The 15,421-nt window shown below is 47.6% G+C and overlaps 1 protein-coding gene across 1 annotated transcript in view; it reads right to left on the reverse strand.

Annotated features, from left to right (window-relative positions):
- Positions 1 to 1,351: 1,351 nt before the first annotated feature.
- XKR4 (XK related 4) overlaps positions 1,352 to 15,421 on the reverse strand; it is a 321,461-nt gene continuing 307,391 nt past the window's right edge. Inside the window, exon 3 of the mRNA XM_029223043.1 lies at positions 1,352 to 2,298. Within this exon, the coding sequence (XP_029078876.1) occupies positions 1,352 to 2,298 (947 nt within the window). The remainder of the gene's footprint in view (positions 2,299 to 15,421) is intronic.

The following is a 15,421-nucleotide window of genomic DNA, read 5'->3' on the forward strand; positions in this document are numbered from 1 at the left end:
TTTAAAACCCAGAAGCTTGTTGTAAGAGTGCGACTTTACAAAGGACTCAAATACGAATCTTAGCTGGATCTAGTGATAAGCCCTCAATCGGTTCAGAAGGGTTTTCTTATAGCATATTCACTGCATCTGTCTGCTCATACTTACTAAAATGTGTCCCAAAGCCTCTAAAAGACACACCACTTTGACCTTGGATGGGGGAGGGGGAGTCTGTACACAGCGAAGAACTTGACTGTTCGTGCTCTCTTCCGCTTTCGTGGGGCTCACGCCTCATGCTCAGCCCTTCAGGGCGTCCCCGTCAGTCCCGTGCTGGACGGTGTTTGGCACTAGAAGGGTGTGGCGCGGCGTGTTCTGGAATCCGGCCTCCCCGCACTCACTCCACTCCTGGACCTGAGCACAGCCCGGCTCTCCCTCCGTTCTGCCTCGACCTTCCCATGTGAGCTGCACAGGTCGGGAAATCAGACGCTCATTTTGCCTTTTTCTCCCGCTTCCTCTTCGTGGTTTTATCAAATTTTGGCAATTGAATACTACATCCTGATTATCAGTGAACTTTCATCCCCAAGGTATCTAGCTCCTTGGTCTCGTCAAAAGCCAGCCATGGGCTGCGTGGGGTATCTGTCATGAAAGACGTTCTCAACGGAAAATTTAAAATGAAAAAAAATCCTGACGTGTTGAAAACGAACCATTCCATCAATTCTAATACATGCGTAAACACACTTGGGTTTTCTGTCCATTGGAGAGGCTTTTCACGCATGGGATAGGTTTTCACGTGAGAATGGTTTATGCATTCTTTCTAAGCTTTACTTTTTTTTTTTTTTTTTCTGGAGTCTTGAGGGATATGTTTTCTCTCTCTTTGCTTTTATATTCCCGTGGGAATCACAGCTTTGCATCAAAAGAAATCACCTAAGCTATTTTGACAGGATCGGTGTGTGTGTGTGTGTGTGTGTGTGTGTGTGTGTGTGTGTGTACACGTGTGTATGACTCAGTATATTTTTATGTAAAGATCAGTTAACTCCATCAAAACACCCTACTGATCGGAGGCAACATTTCCCATAATAATAGTACCCTCAGGTGGATGTGCTGAAAGGCGGGGCAGGAGGGGTTGGTGGCAACAACGGGTCCTACTGAGCTGGCCTGTTCCCTTCAGATGGAGCAGTAGGGTCTCTGGGCTGCTTTTTCCAAGGAGGCCAGCGGCAGGCTGTCAGCTGATGGAGGGCCAGGCACGCATCCTGATGATGGTCAGACTGCGACTGGTACAGCTCGCTGCCCTACTCCAGGGCGGAGTTTCATTATCACCGCGGCCCGGCTGTCACCCCTGGGTCTGGAGCTTGCGGCCCCTCCAAGCCCTCTTGCTTTACAGGGTGGTTTCGTACTCCAGCCGTTCCTGGATGAGAGCATCGTCTTTGTACTGCAGCCTCGGAGGCGACGGGGAACCTTCAAAGGCTAAAATGGCCTTTCGGAGGCTTCGGTCCAAGACGTGTCTCTCCCATGCTGGGTACCTATTCCTGAACAGGTCAATTTTAATGACAGATTCTTCAATCCGTGGTGGGCGAGAGGACGGGGTGGACAGGGCCGTGGGTCTCACCTGGAACACAGGCACGCACCCGTCCCGCTCTGCGAATTTCTGGTCGCGGTCGCCGGCCACACTGCGGGTGTTGGAGAGGGACCGCAGGGCGCTCGTGGCCACTTCTGGAGACGGCGTGAAGGCAGCGGCGGGGTCCCCGCAAGCACAACTTGGGGACCGCCCGAGTCTGGGTCCGTTGGGGTGAAAGAAGGCATAATACATCAGCATAAAAACAACGCCAGTTAAAAAGCTGCTGAATACCACACACAGCGCTGGGATGGCAAATGCGTCCGCGATCTGGGGAGCCTTGTAGAGGTACCAGAGGGCACTCAAGGCCGTGTTTTCCACAAGGATCACAAAATAGTAAATGAAGAGCCTGCAGCGTGTCCTGCCCTCCTTGACATTGAACCAGCTAAAGATGTAGATGATCCCCACCACCATGTCGAACACGATCTCTTCCCATTTGGTGATACAGAACTCTGTCTCACAGTGGACGATCCAGAAGGTCATGACGCACCAGTGAAGGACGATGAAGATCCCAAAGTAGAGCTGGAAAACCGAGGCAAAGAGCGCGAAGGTGATGACCCTGGCCGCGATGGTGAAGAAGTGCCAGCAGAACTGGAGGACCACAGCCATGTAGCTGATGGGCTTCTTGTCATCACGAGAGTCCCGGAGGGCCTTCTGGTAGGAGGCCAAGGCCCAAGCCAAGGACACGAGGGAGGCGGCCGCTGTGAAACCTGCAAAGGCAAACAGGAAGACAGGCTGTCAAAAGCGAGGTGCACTGTCGTCCCCGGAAAGAAGCCACGTGGGGCTGGGGGCTCAGGGCAGGCTAGTTTCTACCACAGCAAAGCTCTTCATTTCTCTGACTTTTAGCTGGACCAGACACTCAGATGGGGGTCCTAGGATCTGTCCTCTAAGGGGCCCCAACTATATGGACAAGACATGAGGCTAATGGGAGTGCTCCTGGGGACCAGCATGGAGCCTGGGGCTGAAGATGGGACGGGTGTTAGCTTTCTGTGTATTCGGTGTAAAGAGACTAGGGAGGTCCTTTTGTCTGGCGGGAATATAACTGTGGATGGGAGGTGGACAGAACTTGGTTGCTGTTTCATCTTTGCCACTTATGACCTGCATGACTTTGGACAATCATTTAAATTGGCGTCCTCATTCAGAAAGTGGATGATCTCCAGGGCTCCCTGTCAGCTTTGAGAATCTGTGATTGAAAGGGACAAATAATGACAGGAAACTTGAGGGGCTAGTTGGTTCACCTTTCTGCTTCTAAACAAGAATAAGTGTAGTTCATTCACCAAAGAAAGTTAACCGCTTCTTGAAAATAAGAAAAGGGGCCCATGGAATCTCCTTGGCCATGTTTCTTGTGATACCTGGTGTGCAGTCTGTCCTAACATGATCCGAGACTCTTCCTACAGCTTCCTTCCACTCAGAAGAAGAAATGTCTGCTCACCATCACGCACCTCTTATTCTTTCACAAATTAAATATTGTACAGAAATCACGTATCAACCACTTTTCTTACTATGCAGTGAGCCCCATTTGGTTAGTATCCCCCCAAAAGTATGTTTCCAAATTAAAAAAATCACTCTTATCGCTCTCCTCCACTTTTGCTCCACCTGCTGTGTCTGAAACGTCACCTCTGTGGTCGTGGTGTGGACCAGGGCTCACCTGAAAACACACCACCTCCTTCAGGAGAGAGCTCTCTGGGGAGTTCCACTTTGTCACTGACACGTCAGGTCAGTCTGCATCGCAGCTGGTTTACTTAATAAGCCGTAACGAGGCTTACCAACGCTAACAAAGGTTCTGTGCGTTTTTAAGTCCAGCTGACTTTTCCTCACCAGATCTACTCCTAAACATAGTTCTCCCGCGATGGAATGGGGCTTGCCAACAACTTAGGATGGAATTTGCGCTTTTCTTCTTATACTTTAATAGAGAAAACTGTTGTCTATGGTCCTTGAAGAATGAATTTCAAAAAATGACTCTTGTGGGAAAGAGCCACACTGATTGATAGAAAAAACATTCAACCTCGAAAACCATTTCTTACACATTCTCCTTGAGAAAGGTGAACTCCAAAAAACAATTATTGATAAAGAAAATATTTTCCAACCACCCGTCTCATGTCTGCTCCCGATCAAGCCAGCAGAGCATCCACATCTTACACTGGGCCTTCAGGTGTCCTTCGGGCCAGCAAAAAGACCTTTCATTACTGCAACCCTCAGGCAGTGTAGGCGACATTCCTAGGTCAGTTAGCCACCAGTGCACAAAGGAGTTGGCGATAATATAACTTCTAGGCAGTGGAAGCACCAACATCTATTCTAAAGCACCTCCAAGAGTGAGAAGAGAGGGAAGGAGGAAAAGTTACAGAAAGAAGAAACAAGGTGAGAGGATGGGAGATAAAAGGTGATGGAATAATGATGCGAAGGACATACTTATTATCAGTTTCGTGTATGAGAACAAAGCGTAGTGCCATTTGAATGTCAACACCCGTGTGTGGGACACAGAAGCCCTCAGGAGCTCGCTCCTCATTGGCATCATTTGCGACGGGGCGGGTTGCTTCTTGCACAGACTGTGTTCTCCTTATGCATTTGAGCTGTGCACCTGGGCTGCTTCTCCGCCTGCACGCCCTCCGGGTTTCCACCCGCCCGCATCCTTCGGGACCGCGCGGAGCACAGCGCCACCTTCACGAGGATGGCTGCATTGTTGGTCAGGCTCCAGCCAAGGAAGGAGCGAGCGACTCCATCGGGCAGTCAGATCAGGGTACCAGTTATTGAAGGCTGTTATTCAAAGCAGTGAAAATAGCAAACAACAACAACAACAGACTTTACGTATACAGCATCCTAAAATTATCCGTTGTCAGATTTTACGAGAATTGGAAAATTAGCTTCGTCCAAATTCCCCTGTAGTCATCACCCCTTTATTATTATGCCCTAAAAAAGGAATTCAGCCTGCACTTGACACACCATAAAATTGTTATGACAATATTCTGGCAGTAGAAAAATGAAGACTTTCTATCAGCTTTGCTTTCTATGTATCTTACAATTTAAAAAGTCATTACCAATGGCAAATTCCGTGCCCATCATAACCATTCCCTTCATGAATTATCTGTTTCACAAGAACTAGAATTTCCCTTGTTCATTTGATGGTGATTTTCTTTTTCATCTGTTTAGCAATTAACTTGTATAAGGCAAATATATGCTTGAACAGAAAATAGGGGGCCATTTTAGAATTATTCCTCATTACAAATTCACACCCACCATGAAACGCTTTAATTCTCTTGTTTTTTATGCAAATGACATCAGCTCAGTTGTTTCAAATGCCAACGTAGATGTCCTCCACAAGACACTGTGTTATTATGGGGTAGAATTCTCTAGAACTTCTGAGGCGCTGTGCTGGAACACGGAACTCTAAGTGCTCCTTTAGCCAGCAACGTATATTTTAACTTTTTATTTGAAAAGAATTGTAAACTTACAGAAAAATTGCAAGAATGAAAATAGTAATTGGACACATAGATCTTTGCCCAGATTGTCATTTGGCCTCATTTGCTTTATCATTGCTTTCTCTCTCTCTCTCTCTCTCAAACATTTGAAAGTATATTGCACACACCACAGCTGCTGTGTTCCAAATTTACAGGTTGAAATCCTACCCCCTAAAGGTGATGGTATTAGTAGGTGGGGCCTTTGGGAGGCCCTCACGAGCAGGAACCCTGGAGAGAACCCTAACCCTTCTGCCATGTAAGGATATCACGAAGAGTCTTCCACCCAGAAGAGAAGAGGGCTCTCACCAGAACGTTCTGGAACCCTGACTCCCGGCTTCCAGATTCCAGAACTGTGAACAAGATGTTTCTGCTGTTTATAAGCCACCCAGTCCATGGTATTTTGTTATAGCAGCTGGAAAGGACCAGCACAATGATTCTTGACCCTAAAATACACCAGTGTCTCTTTCCTACGAAGAGGGGTATTCTCTTAGATAACCACAGTACATTTATCAACTTCAGTCCATTTAACATTGGTACAATTTTTCTTTTTAATCCACCATCAATGTTCCATTTTCATCAATTGGCAAACAATGCCCATCACAGGATTTTCCCTCTGGTATAAGATTGAGTCTAGAACCAGGTATTGCATTGGCTTGTCTTATCCATTTAATTTTCTTTAATCTGGAATGTTTGCACAGACTTTTTTTGCCTTTTATTATTTGGCATTTTTTGAAGAGTACAGTACCTAAAAAAGAAAGAAAGAGAGAAAGAGAGAAAGAAAAAGAAAAAGGAAGAAAAAAAGTGTTCCTCTGCCTCATTTTGGGTTTGTCTGTCTGTTTCCTCATGGTTATGCGTTCTAAGCTGGAATACTACATAAGTGACACTGAACAATATTATTCCCGTCACATCATTAAAATACTAAAATATAAAGATTCCTTCTGCAGTCCTGGGAGGTGTACAGTGGGTCTCATAGTATTTTCTTTCAAAACAATGAATAGCATATAGCTCATGAAAACTTCATTCTCAGGTAAAAACCAGCTCCAGAGGACTCCATGGGATCACACTATTTATTAAAACGTTAAAAAAGGTGATAAGACCTCAGAGCTTCCCTAGTGCAACAATCTCATTTCAAAGAAAAGGAACTGAGCCTTACTCTCAGGTGTTAAATGATTTATCTACCCTCCCTCCTCTCCCTAATTTGTCTCCAGTGGAAGTTATGGAAGAGGTGTGGGCAAAAGTTCTATCACCTGCATTTAAACATTATCTCCTCTTGGAAATAATGGATAAAGGGATTAGGATGGGATATAAGACCCTTAAAATATTACAATCCCAGAGATCATCGTATGTTGAAACCTCTAAACTAGAAGGGGACTACTTCTGGCCCCTGAATGAAATTAGTTCTCTCTAGGAGTATGTTTTATATCAAGCACACCCCCGCCCCCATTCTCTTCCTTCAGATCACTTATCCCAGCTTATAATTATATTTTATTTTGTGCTTGCTTAATCATTGTGTTTCTTACTGGAGTGGACCTTTAGGTAAGGAAAAGTACCTGCTTATTTACTTTTCTGTCATTTTGTGCCTTGCATGGTACCTGGCATATATTATGACTTGGAAGGAAGAAAGAAAGAAAGGAAGAAAGAAAGAAAGAGAGAGAGAGAAAGAAAGAAGGAAAGGGGGGGGAGGGAGGGAGGGAAGGAGGGAGGAAGGAAGGAAGGAAAGAAAGAAGAAAGGAAGGATTCTAAATATAGAGTCAGAACCACAGATAGAATGAGACATTCAAAAAATGTGCACCATTCTTCATTGCTCTCCTATTCTGCTTCTTTGCAATTTCAGTCTGAGCTGCAAATGCCAAAACACTGTGAAATGAAACCTGTCCTCCCGTTGTGTCGTTCGTGGCCTGAGTGTAAACAAGTGTTCCTGGAAAAAACCTAGAGAATGCTTTATAGGATTTATAGCCTAATTCCCTGGATGTAGGAGCTTCAGGGAATTGAACCAAGTACTCTAATTCTTTGATTCTTCGACAAACAGAATGAGCCTGTCTCTTTCCTTCTCCCTAGGGAGGGCAGCCCTTCCCCTGCTACAGGCCAGCCAAGGGTTAGTCTCAGGGAAACACCTGGCCATGTTCACAACAAATCTGCAGCTGGTGAGAAGGGCTCTTTTTTTTTTTTAAAGAAATTATTATTGTGTAAAATTTCAAACATACATAATAGCAGAGAGAATAATAGAACAGGTATACCCTTCATGCCGAATTAACTCCTAGGTCTGAGTTCTGAAATCCATCACGAGGGAAGCGTGAGGTTTGGCCGGCAGGGGGCGCCTCTAGACGGAGCGTTGGCTCGCGCCTTCCTGAATCTTCCTGATGCCCCTCTCCCTCTACTGCGAGACAGAAGAGCTGTGCTGGAAGCTGACTCGCTGATAGCTGATGTTTCTCGGCTCTTCCTGGGAAGCCTGAACTGGTAGCTGTCAGCGCGACTCCCTCTAGCTCAGCTGGTCCCCCAGCCACCTGCCAGCGCTCCCTTTCCCCCGAGACAGGAAATGCTGTGCTCTACCTCGAAAAGCCACATCTCTCCGGTTAATCCCTCCTCATCTTTCAGTTTCCAGTTTAAGCACCATTCCTCTGCTTAGGGAAGCCTGTCCCAGTTCCTAATCTAAGTCCAGCTCCCCTGCTATAAGCGCGCACCACACCTTGTGCTCTGCACACGCACCTCAGCGTGCCAGCAGCATCTCTCTGCTTGGGTACCAATTTCCGAAAATAGCCCATTTGTCATCCAGTAGCTGCTCTCATATTGCCTCCCAATCTGCCCACCATCTCGATCGCAAACTTATTTCCCTTCTTTCCACCCCATTTCTCCATCCTGTCAATTTCAACATGTTTTGGAGGAAATTTTAAGTATTTTCTCACCAATGGTTTGGGAATGGATGATTTACAACTTAACTCTCCTCGTTATGGAGGCGAGATTATCACATGAGCATTCATAACGTATGTAGTCTTTCATCAAAAACACGATAACTTTTTCCCCCTAAAGTACAGTCCCTGAACAAACAGACAAAATATTGAATTTTAGATGACCACATAATGTTGATTTCTTGCAGTCAAAACAAGTTATGGTTTCCTTTTTTTCCCCTTCTTCACTCAAGTCACAGAAGATAAAACCTACAGCTTTTGACTTTGAGTTCTGAGTTTCTCTTACCCAAAAGAAAGATATACACTCTAAAAAATAAATTTAAAAAAAACTTACAGTTCCGTTAGTGAGCAGGAGGCACATAATCAGAGACAAAGAAGGAGGGAGTGTTTGTGGGGTCCTTGCTTTTGTGCACAGGGATGAGCTAGGTACCTACAGTCTTTGTCCAATTTAAATTTCATGATGACAGTTTGAGGCAAGCACTGCTTTGCATTCAGGGAAACAGAGACCCAGAGAGAGGCTAAATAACTTGCCCAAGCTGATGTAATTAGCCAGGAGGATAGACATCTGAATTCATGGATTCCAAGCTCTGCACCATGACCACAGACTGGATGGGATCGGCAGCCACAGCAGGTGGGATGCGGTGTGGACAACTGTGTGAGGTGTAGAACTCGTGGGCCGGTGGGACGGAGATGACCCCAGAATAGTGTCACCCTCAGGGGTCTGACCCCAAAGGCTTCCATCCAGCTGCTCCTTCAGGCTCACCGCGACCACACTTATTCCCAGGCCAAGGGATCCTATTTGGGTTTCTTTGCACAAAATGGATCAGAAGCACAAACACCTAGGAGGAAAATCAGGCTTTTCTTATCTTCGTATTTTCTGGACTAAACAGCTCTCCTAATTTTCCTGAATTTTTTTTTTTTTTTTGACCACATCACACAGCTTGTGGGATCTCATTTCCCTGACCAGGGATCGAACCCTGGCCCTCGGCAGTAAAAGCATGGAGTTCTAACCACTGGACCACCAGGGAATTTCCTTTCCTGATTTTTTTTTTTTTTTTTTTTTTTTGCGGTACGTGGGCCTCTCATGGCCCCTCCCGTTGCGGAGCACAGGCTCCGGATGCGCAGGCTCAGCGGCCATGGCTCACGGGCCCAACCGCTCCGCGGCACGTGGGATCTTCCCGGACCGTGGCACGAACCCGCGTCCCCTGCATCGGCAGGCAGACTCTCAACTACTGCGCCACCAGGGAAGCCCTCCTGAATTTTTATCTGTGGAAAAATGTTGCCCAATTCAAGAGTAGCTGGTCATGAAACCAGAAAGGTTTTCCATTTCTTCAGCATGTTTAGAGCTTGTCCCTTAGTTACAGAGATAAAAGCAGGAGATTCACTTGGCTGGACTCTTATCGAATTCACCTAGTTGAAAGAATGTAATAATTGAAAAAATGTAAAACCCCCTATGCTGTGATCTTTGTGGAGTGAGGTGAAGGGAAGGAAAGTAATACAAACTTCACTGGGTCTAAGATGTTCGAAATCTTCTTGCATTGAAACCATTTTATCTCTGTTTTAAAACTTGTAATAGCTGTGATTAAAAATATTTAAATGCTTTAATATGTTTAATTTTGAGGGATACACACTCTCCTCGTAATCCATCCTGAGGATTTCAGCTTCTTTGCAAGGCAAATTTAAGGCTGCTAAGGAGTTGATAAGGGAAACACTGAATTGAAATTTTAAAAAGTATTTTAATAGGAAAGCAGTTGAAGAAAGTTGTTGGAAGAAGCAAAGTGTCTCTCCTCCTTAAGAAATGTGGAAAGTAATTGCCTTCTGATTGGAAAAAAAAAATCTTAGGTGATCTCACATAGCTTCAGCTCATCTTAATTTTTAAATTATTTTTAGATTAAAAGAAAAATCCCAAGAAGGCAAGCATTCTGTGTGTAGGAATTTGAAAACATCTAATAGTTCTTCTCTAGGAAAAAATTCTGTATTTAGGAGAAGGTGAGAAGTCACCATTCTTTGTACAGTATTACAAATTGCAAGGTTAAATTTGTATTGAAAATAAAAAGATGATAGAAATGACTACTCAAAAGACATAAAATAAGTAACCCGAGGTGCCCAGTAGAATTACATTTTTCTTTAGAGTAAGTTTATTTTCCATACCATTTTTTTTTTACTGTCAATCACTCTATTTTTTTCTTATAGACTAAAAAAAATTTTATTTATTTATTTTATTTTTGGCTGCTTTGGGTCTTCATTTCTGCACCCGGGCTTTCTCTAGTTGCAGCGAGCGGGGTCTACTCTTCGTTGCGGTGCACGGGCTTCTCATTGTGGTGGCTTCTCTTGTTGCGGAGCACGAGCTCTAGGCACGTGGCTTCAGTAGTTGTGGCTCGTGAGCTCAGTAGTTGTGGCTCGTGGGCTCTAGAACACAGGCTGAGTAGTTGTGGCGCACGGGCTTAGCTGCTCCGTGGCATGTGGGATCTTCCCGGACCAGGGCGCAAACCCGTGTCCCCTTCACTGGCAGGCAGATTCTTAACCACTGTGCCGCCAGGGAAGTCCTCTATTTTTTTCTAGAAGTTTTCACCTGTTGGATGGTAGGGGGTGTAGTGGGGCAAAATGAAGAGAAACGAAAATGCCAAAAACAGGGACAGAGACAGGCAGACAGCAGCTGTAACCTTCTCTCACCTGGCAAACAGGGACACGGATGGACAAGAGCAAAATTAAAATAATAATTTTTTAGAAAACCGATATGTATCAAACTGCTCTGTGGTTGACTTTCCACATTGTTTAGCCCCTTTATTCCTCACAGCATCACTTCTTGAATGTAAGTATTTTGCCCATTTTACAGATGGGGAAACTGAGGCTCAGAGAGATGAAATATTCTTATCAAAGGGCGGCAAACTTTTTCTGTAAACATAAGAAATATTTGGGGTTTTGTAGGTCGTATGGCTCTCTGTCAGAAGAGTTCAACTTTGCCCTTGTAGGGAGAAAGCAGCCATAGAAAATACTTAAACAGAAGAAAAAGTAGGTGATGGGCTGAATTTGGTCCATGGGCCTTAGCTTCCCGAACCCTCAGCTGACCCGTGGACACATTTTTAACAAGTAGCAGAGTTAGGATTTATACCCACATTTTTCTGACTTTAAACTCCCTAAACTCATTGAAACATTTTGGACCAATGATGAAACCTGGTAACTTTGGGAACACTTTTTGAGGTGGCTATAGTGTGATCGCTGTCTGGATTAAAGCCCAGAGGCCCTGTCACCATTCACCCAACCAAAGAAATGAAGCTACAGGAGTGCGCTGTTGCACGGTATCCTGTACATAGGATGACATCTGGGCATGAACAGTCGACTGTAAAGTTATCTAATCAGGAGCACGAATGCCACACCTCAGTAAGCTTAATCATTTCCAGAAAAGCAGGTAGGCATCTGCAAAGTGAAAGGGCAAGACGGCCCCCTGGTTCAGGCGGTTCCCCACCTGTGGACAGACCAGCTCCTGCTACTGGTGAGGCCCCAACCGTACCAGTGGAAGCGTCTGAGACAGAGTCTTTGGCTGTTTCTCTTCCCTGTGTCCCAAGGTGCTTCTGCAGTCTGCCGTGCATGTAAATGTGATGGCCCGCATGCCACCAATCACCTGCTAGTGTCACCAGTATAGACAGTTACTGGCCTGTTTAGAAGGATCTGTGATTCAGGGCATCCCTGGGAGAGTGACAGAGTCTGGGTCCCCGGGGTTTAAAATCAAGTATTAATTCTAATGAAGGCTGCTGTCTACGCACCCACATTCAGTGTTATTCATGCTTAGAGAACTTGGAAGGGGGCCCAGAGGATACAAAATGGTGACACTAACCCAGGGTAAATAGAATTAACAAGAGTGAAGCACGCAGGGGCGGCAGGTGGCCGGTGTCGGGTGGGTGGCGAGGTCGGAACAGAGCCAAAGATGTGTTCTGGGAGGGCGGGGCGTTGGCATGTGATGCTCGCGGTGACATGAGGAGGCGTAAATATTTGTGTCTCTGGACACAAGAGCCAAGAAGGTCTTTTCTGGTAGGAGAGTTGAGAAGCTGCCTACATGGAAGAGAAGAAGGTGAAAAGAATGCCCTTGATGGAAGAGGGTCCAAAGCGGAGACCTGGGAGGACACACCAGCCGGCCTGTGTGTGGACACGTGTGTCTGGTGCCTTCGTCCAATGATAGGAGGATAACAGGGTTGCATCCTGAAGGCCCAGACCCAAGTCCTCCCCTGCTTCCCTCCTCTCTGTCCCTCCCTCCACGCTTTCCTCTGACAAACACTGGCACCTGTTAAGTGCCGGTCGCTGAGGACACAAACGCAGGTCCCTAGAGGGACAGCACGTGGGCGTGGGAAAGAGACATACTCCAACATGGTGAGCAGAGTGCAGAGGAGAGGAACAGACTGTACCCCGAGGGGGGACAGCCCAGCCAGGAGCCGAAGCTGAAGGTGTGGCCGAGGCTGGAGTGAGGGCGTTTGAGCAGCGGAGAGCTGGCCAAGGAAGCCAGGAGACCGTGGACGTGACACGTCAGGCAGGAGGATGGGGGCCTTGCCTGGGAGCCAATGGGTCCTTCAGGAGCCGGGCGGTGAGGCGCGTGTGAGACCTGAGTGGCTGGGAGACACCCCCGGCAGAGGTGGGGGGCTTGGCAACACATCCATGAAAATGGGGGGAAACTCTACCTACTGACCCTGAGCCTCTGCGCCAGTCACCCGATTATACCTGTTCTTCACAGGTTTGAGTGAGGGTCCATGAACTTGTGCTCTTTAAAGTATTGGTGAGCAGAAAATTCTCTACAGAAATAGGATTAGCCTCTCCAAAGCCTAGCTTTCCTCTTAATTTTGCACCCTCTGCCCCCTCCCCAGGAGCTCTTTTATGTCTGGATTCTTACTGAAGGAGGTTGGCTTCAAGAGAATAACAGGACAGAGAAAGAATAGAATAGGAGGTACAATTTATAGCGTAAAGACTTTTTCTCTTTACAGATACGAAAGCAATTCTTTTGACAGGATCCAGTTTCTAAAAGTCACCTGGAAATAGGAGGAAAAAATAGTTGGCATTATCTACATAGGTGGAATATGTACTTCATTTTATTTGGATTAAAAGCAGGTAAGATGGAAGCCACTCAGTTGAAGGAAGGAGGGGAGGTGGAGATACGGTGTCAGGGGTACAGGAAAGTCTGAGGCAGGAACAGGTCTCTGTGGCCCCATCTTGAGAAACCCAGGTGATGGGGACAGTGTTGGTCACAGGATTTCCCTTAACTGTGTACAAGAAGGGAGGCTCCCTGCAGGAGGGCAGGGCGCGGCCCGGGGCCCTCCCGAGAACGCAGAGGGGGCTGTGCGAGAAGGTCCGGGACCAGGGGTCGGGGGGAGCAGCTGCCCCCAGACCGCCTTGAGGCCCTCAGGAAGGACAACGGACTCTTCATTTATCTGCTTTCCATTGCTTCTTTCCGCTCGCTTCATTCCTCAAACAATTTCTGGTGGAAATGGATGTCCTTTCAAATAAAAGCCCTTTTTACACCATGATGTAGCGTTCTCGAAGGATCCCCAACGTCGAATTGTGGGGCTCCTGCGGGCTTCAGGAAAGAGGCCTTTTGGGGGGTGAGGGCTGGAGCCCCCGCTTCTGCTCTCATTTCCCGGCGCCCTGTCCTTTGGGTTGCCTGCGTTTTCACTCCGCAAGGAAGAGGCCGGCTTGCGCTGGGACCATTTAATAATGCAGCAGTAAATTGTGCCTTCCAGCCCCGCCAGGCCTTTCTGGGTGATTTACAAGAAATGACTCGATACCCCGAGGCCTGGGATTTGTAGCATTATCTGCTCTCACGGCGGGGCTGGCTCAGAGAAAGGTGACCCGCCAGGAAGGGGGTGGGCGGCGGCGCAGGGGCGCAGAGCCAGGGAGCGGGGCCTCGCAGCCGCCCCCCGCATCGCCCAGCGTCTCCGCCGTCCGGGTCTTCCGTGCTGGCCGGCGGTGGGACCCTCCGTGCTCTGTGAGCATCTAATGCTGCGCGAAGAGTGCCTGGGGGAGGGGAGGCACCGCGACTCCTGTCCCTGCGCTGGAGCTGCCAACAGCTCACATCGCCCGGCTCCGGAGTCAGGAGGCGGCAGAGGGAGGGTTTTGCCTCGGGCCTGCCGGGCCTGGAGCAAGTTGACGCCCCTCCTTTCCCACCTGCTGGGCCCCCTGCGTCAGGACCCCATCGGGCACAGCCTCCCCCCGGGTCCTTCCCATCTCCATCGCCCACCCATAATCGGTGCTCATTTGTGGTTAAAGGGAACTGCCCACAAAGGGCATCTGATCAGATCTCTCCACAGATGAAAACCCTTCAGGGGCTTCCGGCTGCCCTGCCCGTAACCAGGTATCAAGCCCTTCCAGGATCTGCCCTTTGAAGACCCTCCGGTTCTCTCCTGCTCCACCCCCACCCCCAGCCCCTTCCTCTGTCCTGCTTGTGAAACGGCGCAGTGGCCCTGTGGTCCTTACCCCCCCGCCCCGCCGTGTCCTCTGCTGGCCTTTTGTCTGTCAGATTAATCAGAGAAGTGAGAAAATGCAGAAGCAAAGGAAGACAGTCCTAGGAGACCAAATAATAATAGTTTAGTCATTGAGCATAGTCAAGGACCTGTAGTTCCTCCTTAAGGGCTATGGATAACATTCTAAGCCATATGCTGGGAGCTGTCTTACAGATACTGAAACCCTCACCAGGTGGAAGAAGATGACTACATGATGACCAGGCTGTAGCAGCCGTGACAGAAGCTGCCACAATTCCAAGAATTGGCCTCAAGGAAATGGGAACAAACCAACGCTGGAACTGAAGATTACCTGTACCTAAAACAATCGAGATGATGCTGGTCAGACCACAGATGACCAATTTCAAGATGCCTGTCAGAGCTGCCTGTGCTGTTTCTGCGTGCCTCCCTCCACCTATAAAAGCTTCTGCCCACTGATTGTCGGCATGGGGCGGGCGGAGTTGGCCTTTGGACAGGAGTCACCCTCGTTTGCCCACATCCAAAATAAAGCAAACTTACTTTCCAACAACCTTGCCTCTTCGTTGGCTTTTGAGCGGTGAGCAGCTGGACGCCACTTTTGGTTACACTTGGGCCTCTGTGTCCAGCCCACCTGGCAGACTCCTTCCTCCCTTCCTTCAGGGTCTACCACCGCAGGGGAACCACCATGCTGCCCCCCTCCTCCATGTAAGACACCGAGGGGGGAGCCTGTCTGCCCCTGGGTGCTGTGCTGTGGCTTAATCACACGGACAGACTAGACTCAATCTGAGGACTGAGGCTAGGAATTGGGGAGAGTGGCTGTGAATGCACTTTGTAAACTGTAAGGGTTTTACAAATATTAGGGGTTGTCTCCAATGCTCAAAAAATAAAATCCAAAGGAGAGAACCTCACAGTCTGGATATACTGAGGAACATTGTGAAATTTCTTTTAATACTTCTCTGGGTGTGAGCGATACCTTCTTGTCTAAAAGGTAGACTATCAGGCCTGTCAAGGATT

This window comes from Monodon monoceros, unplaced genomic scaffold (genome assembly GCF_005190385.1).
Source record: "Monodon monoceros isolate NGI ecotype Baffin Bay Population unplaced genomic scaffold, NGI_Narwhal_1 Super_Scaffold_14, whole genome shotgun sequence".
NCBI classification, from domain to species: Eukaryota; Metazoa; Chordata; class Mammalia; order Artiodactyla; family Monodontidae; genus Monodon; species Monodon monoceros.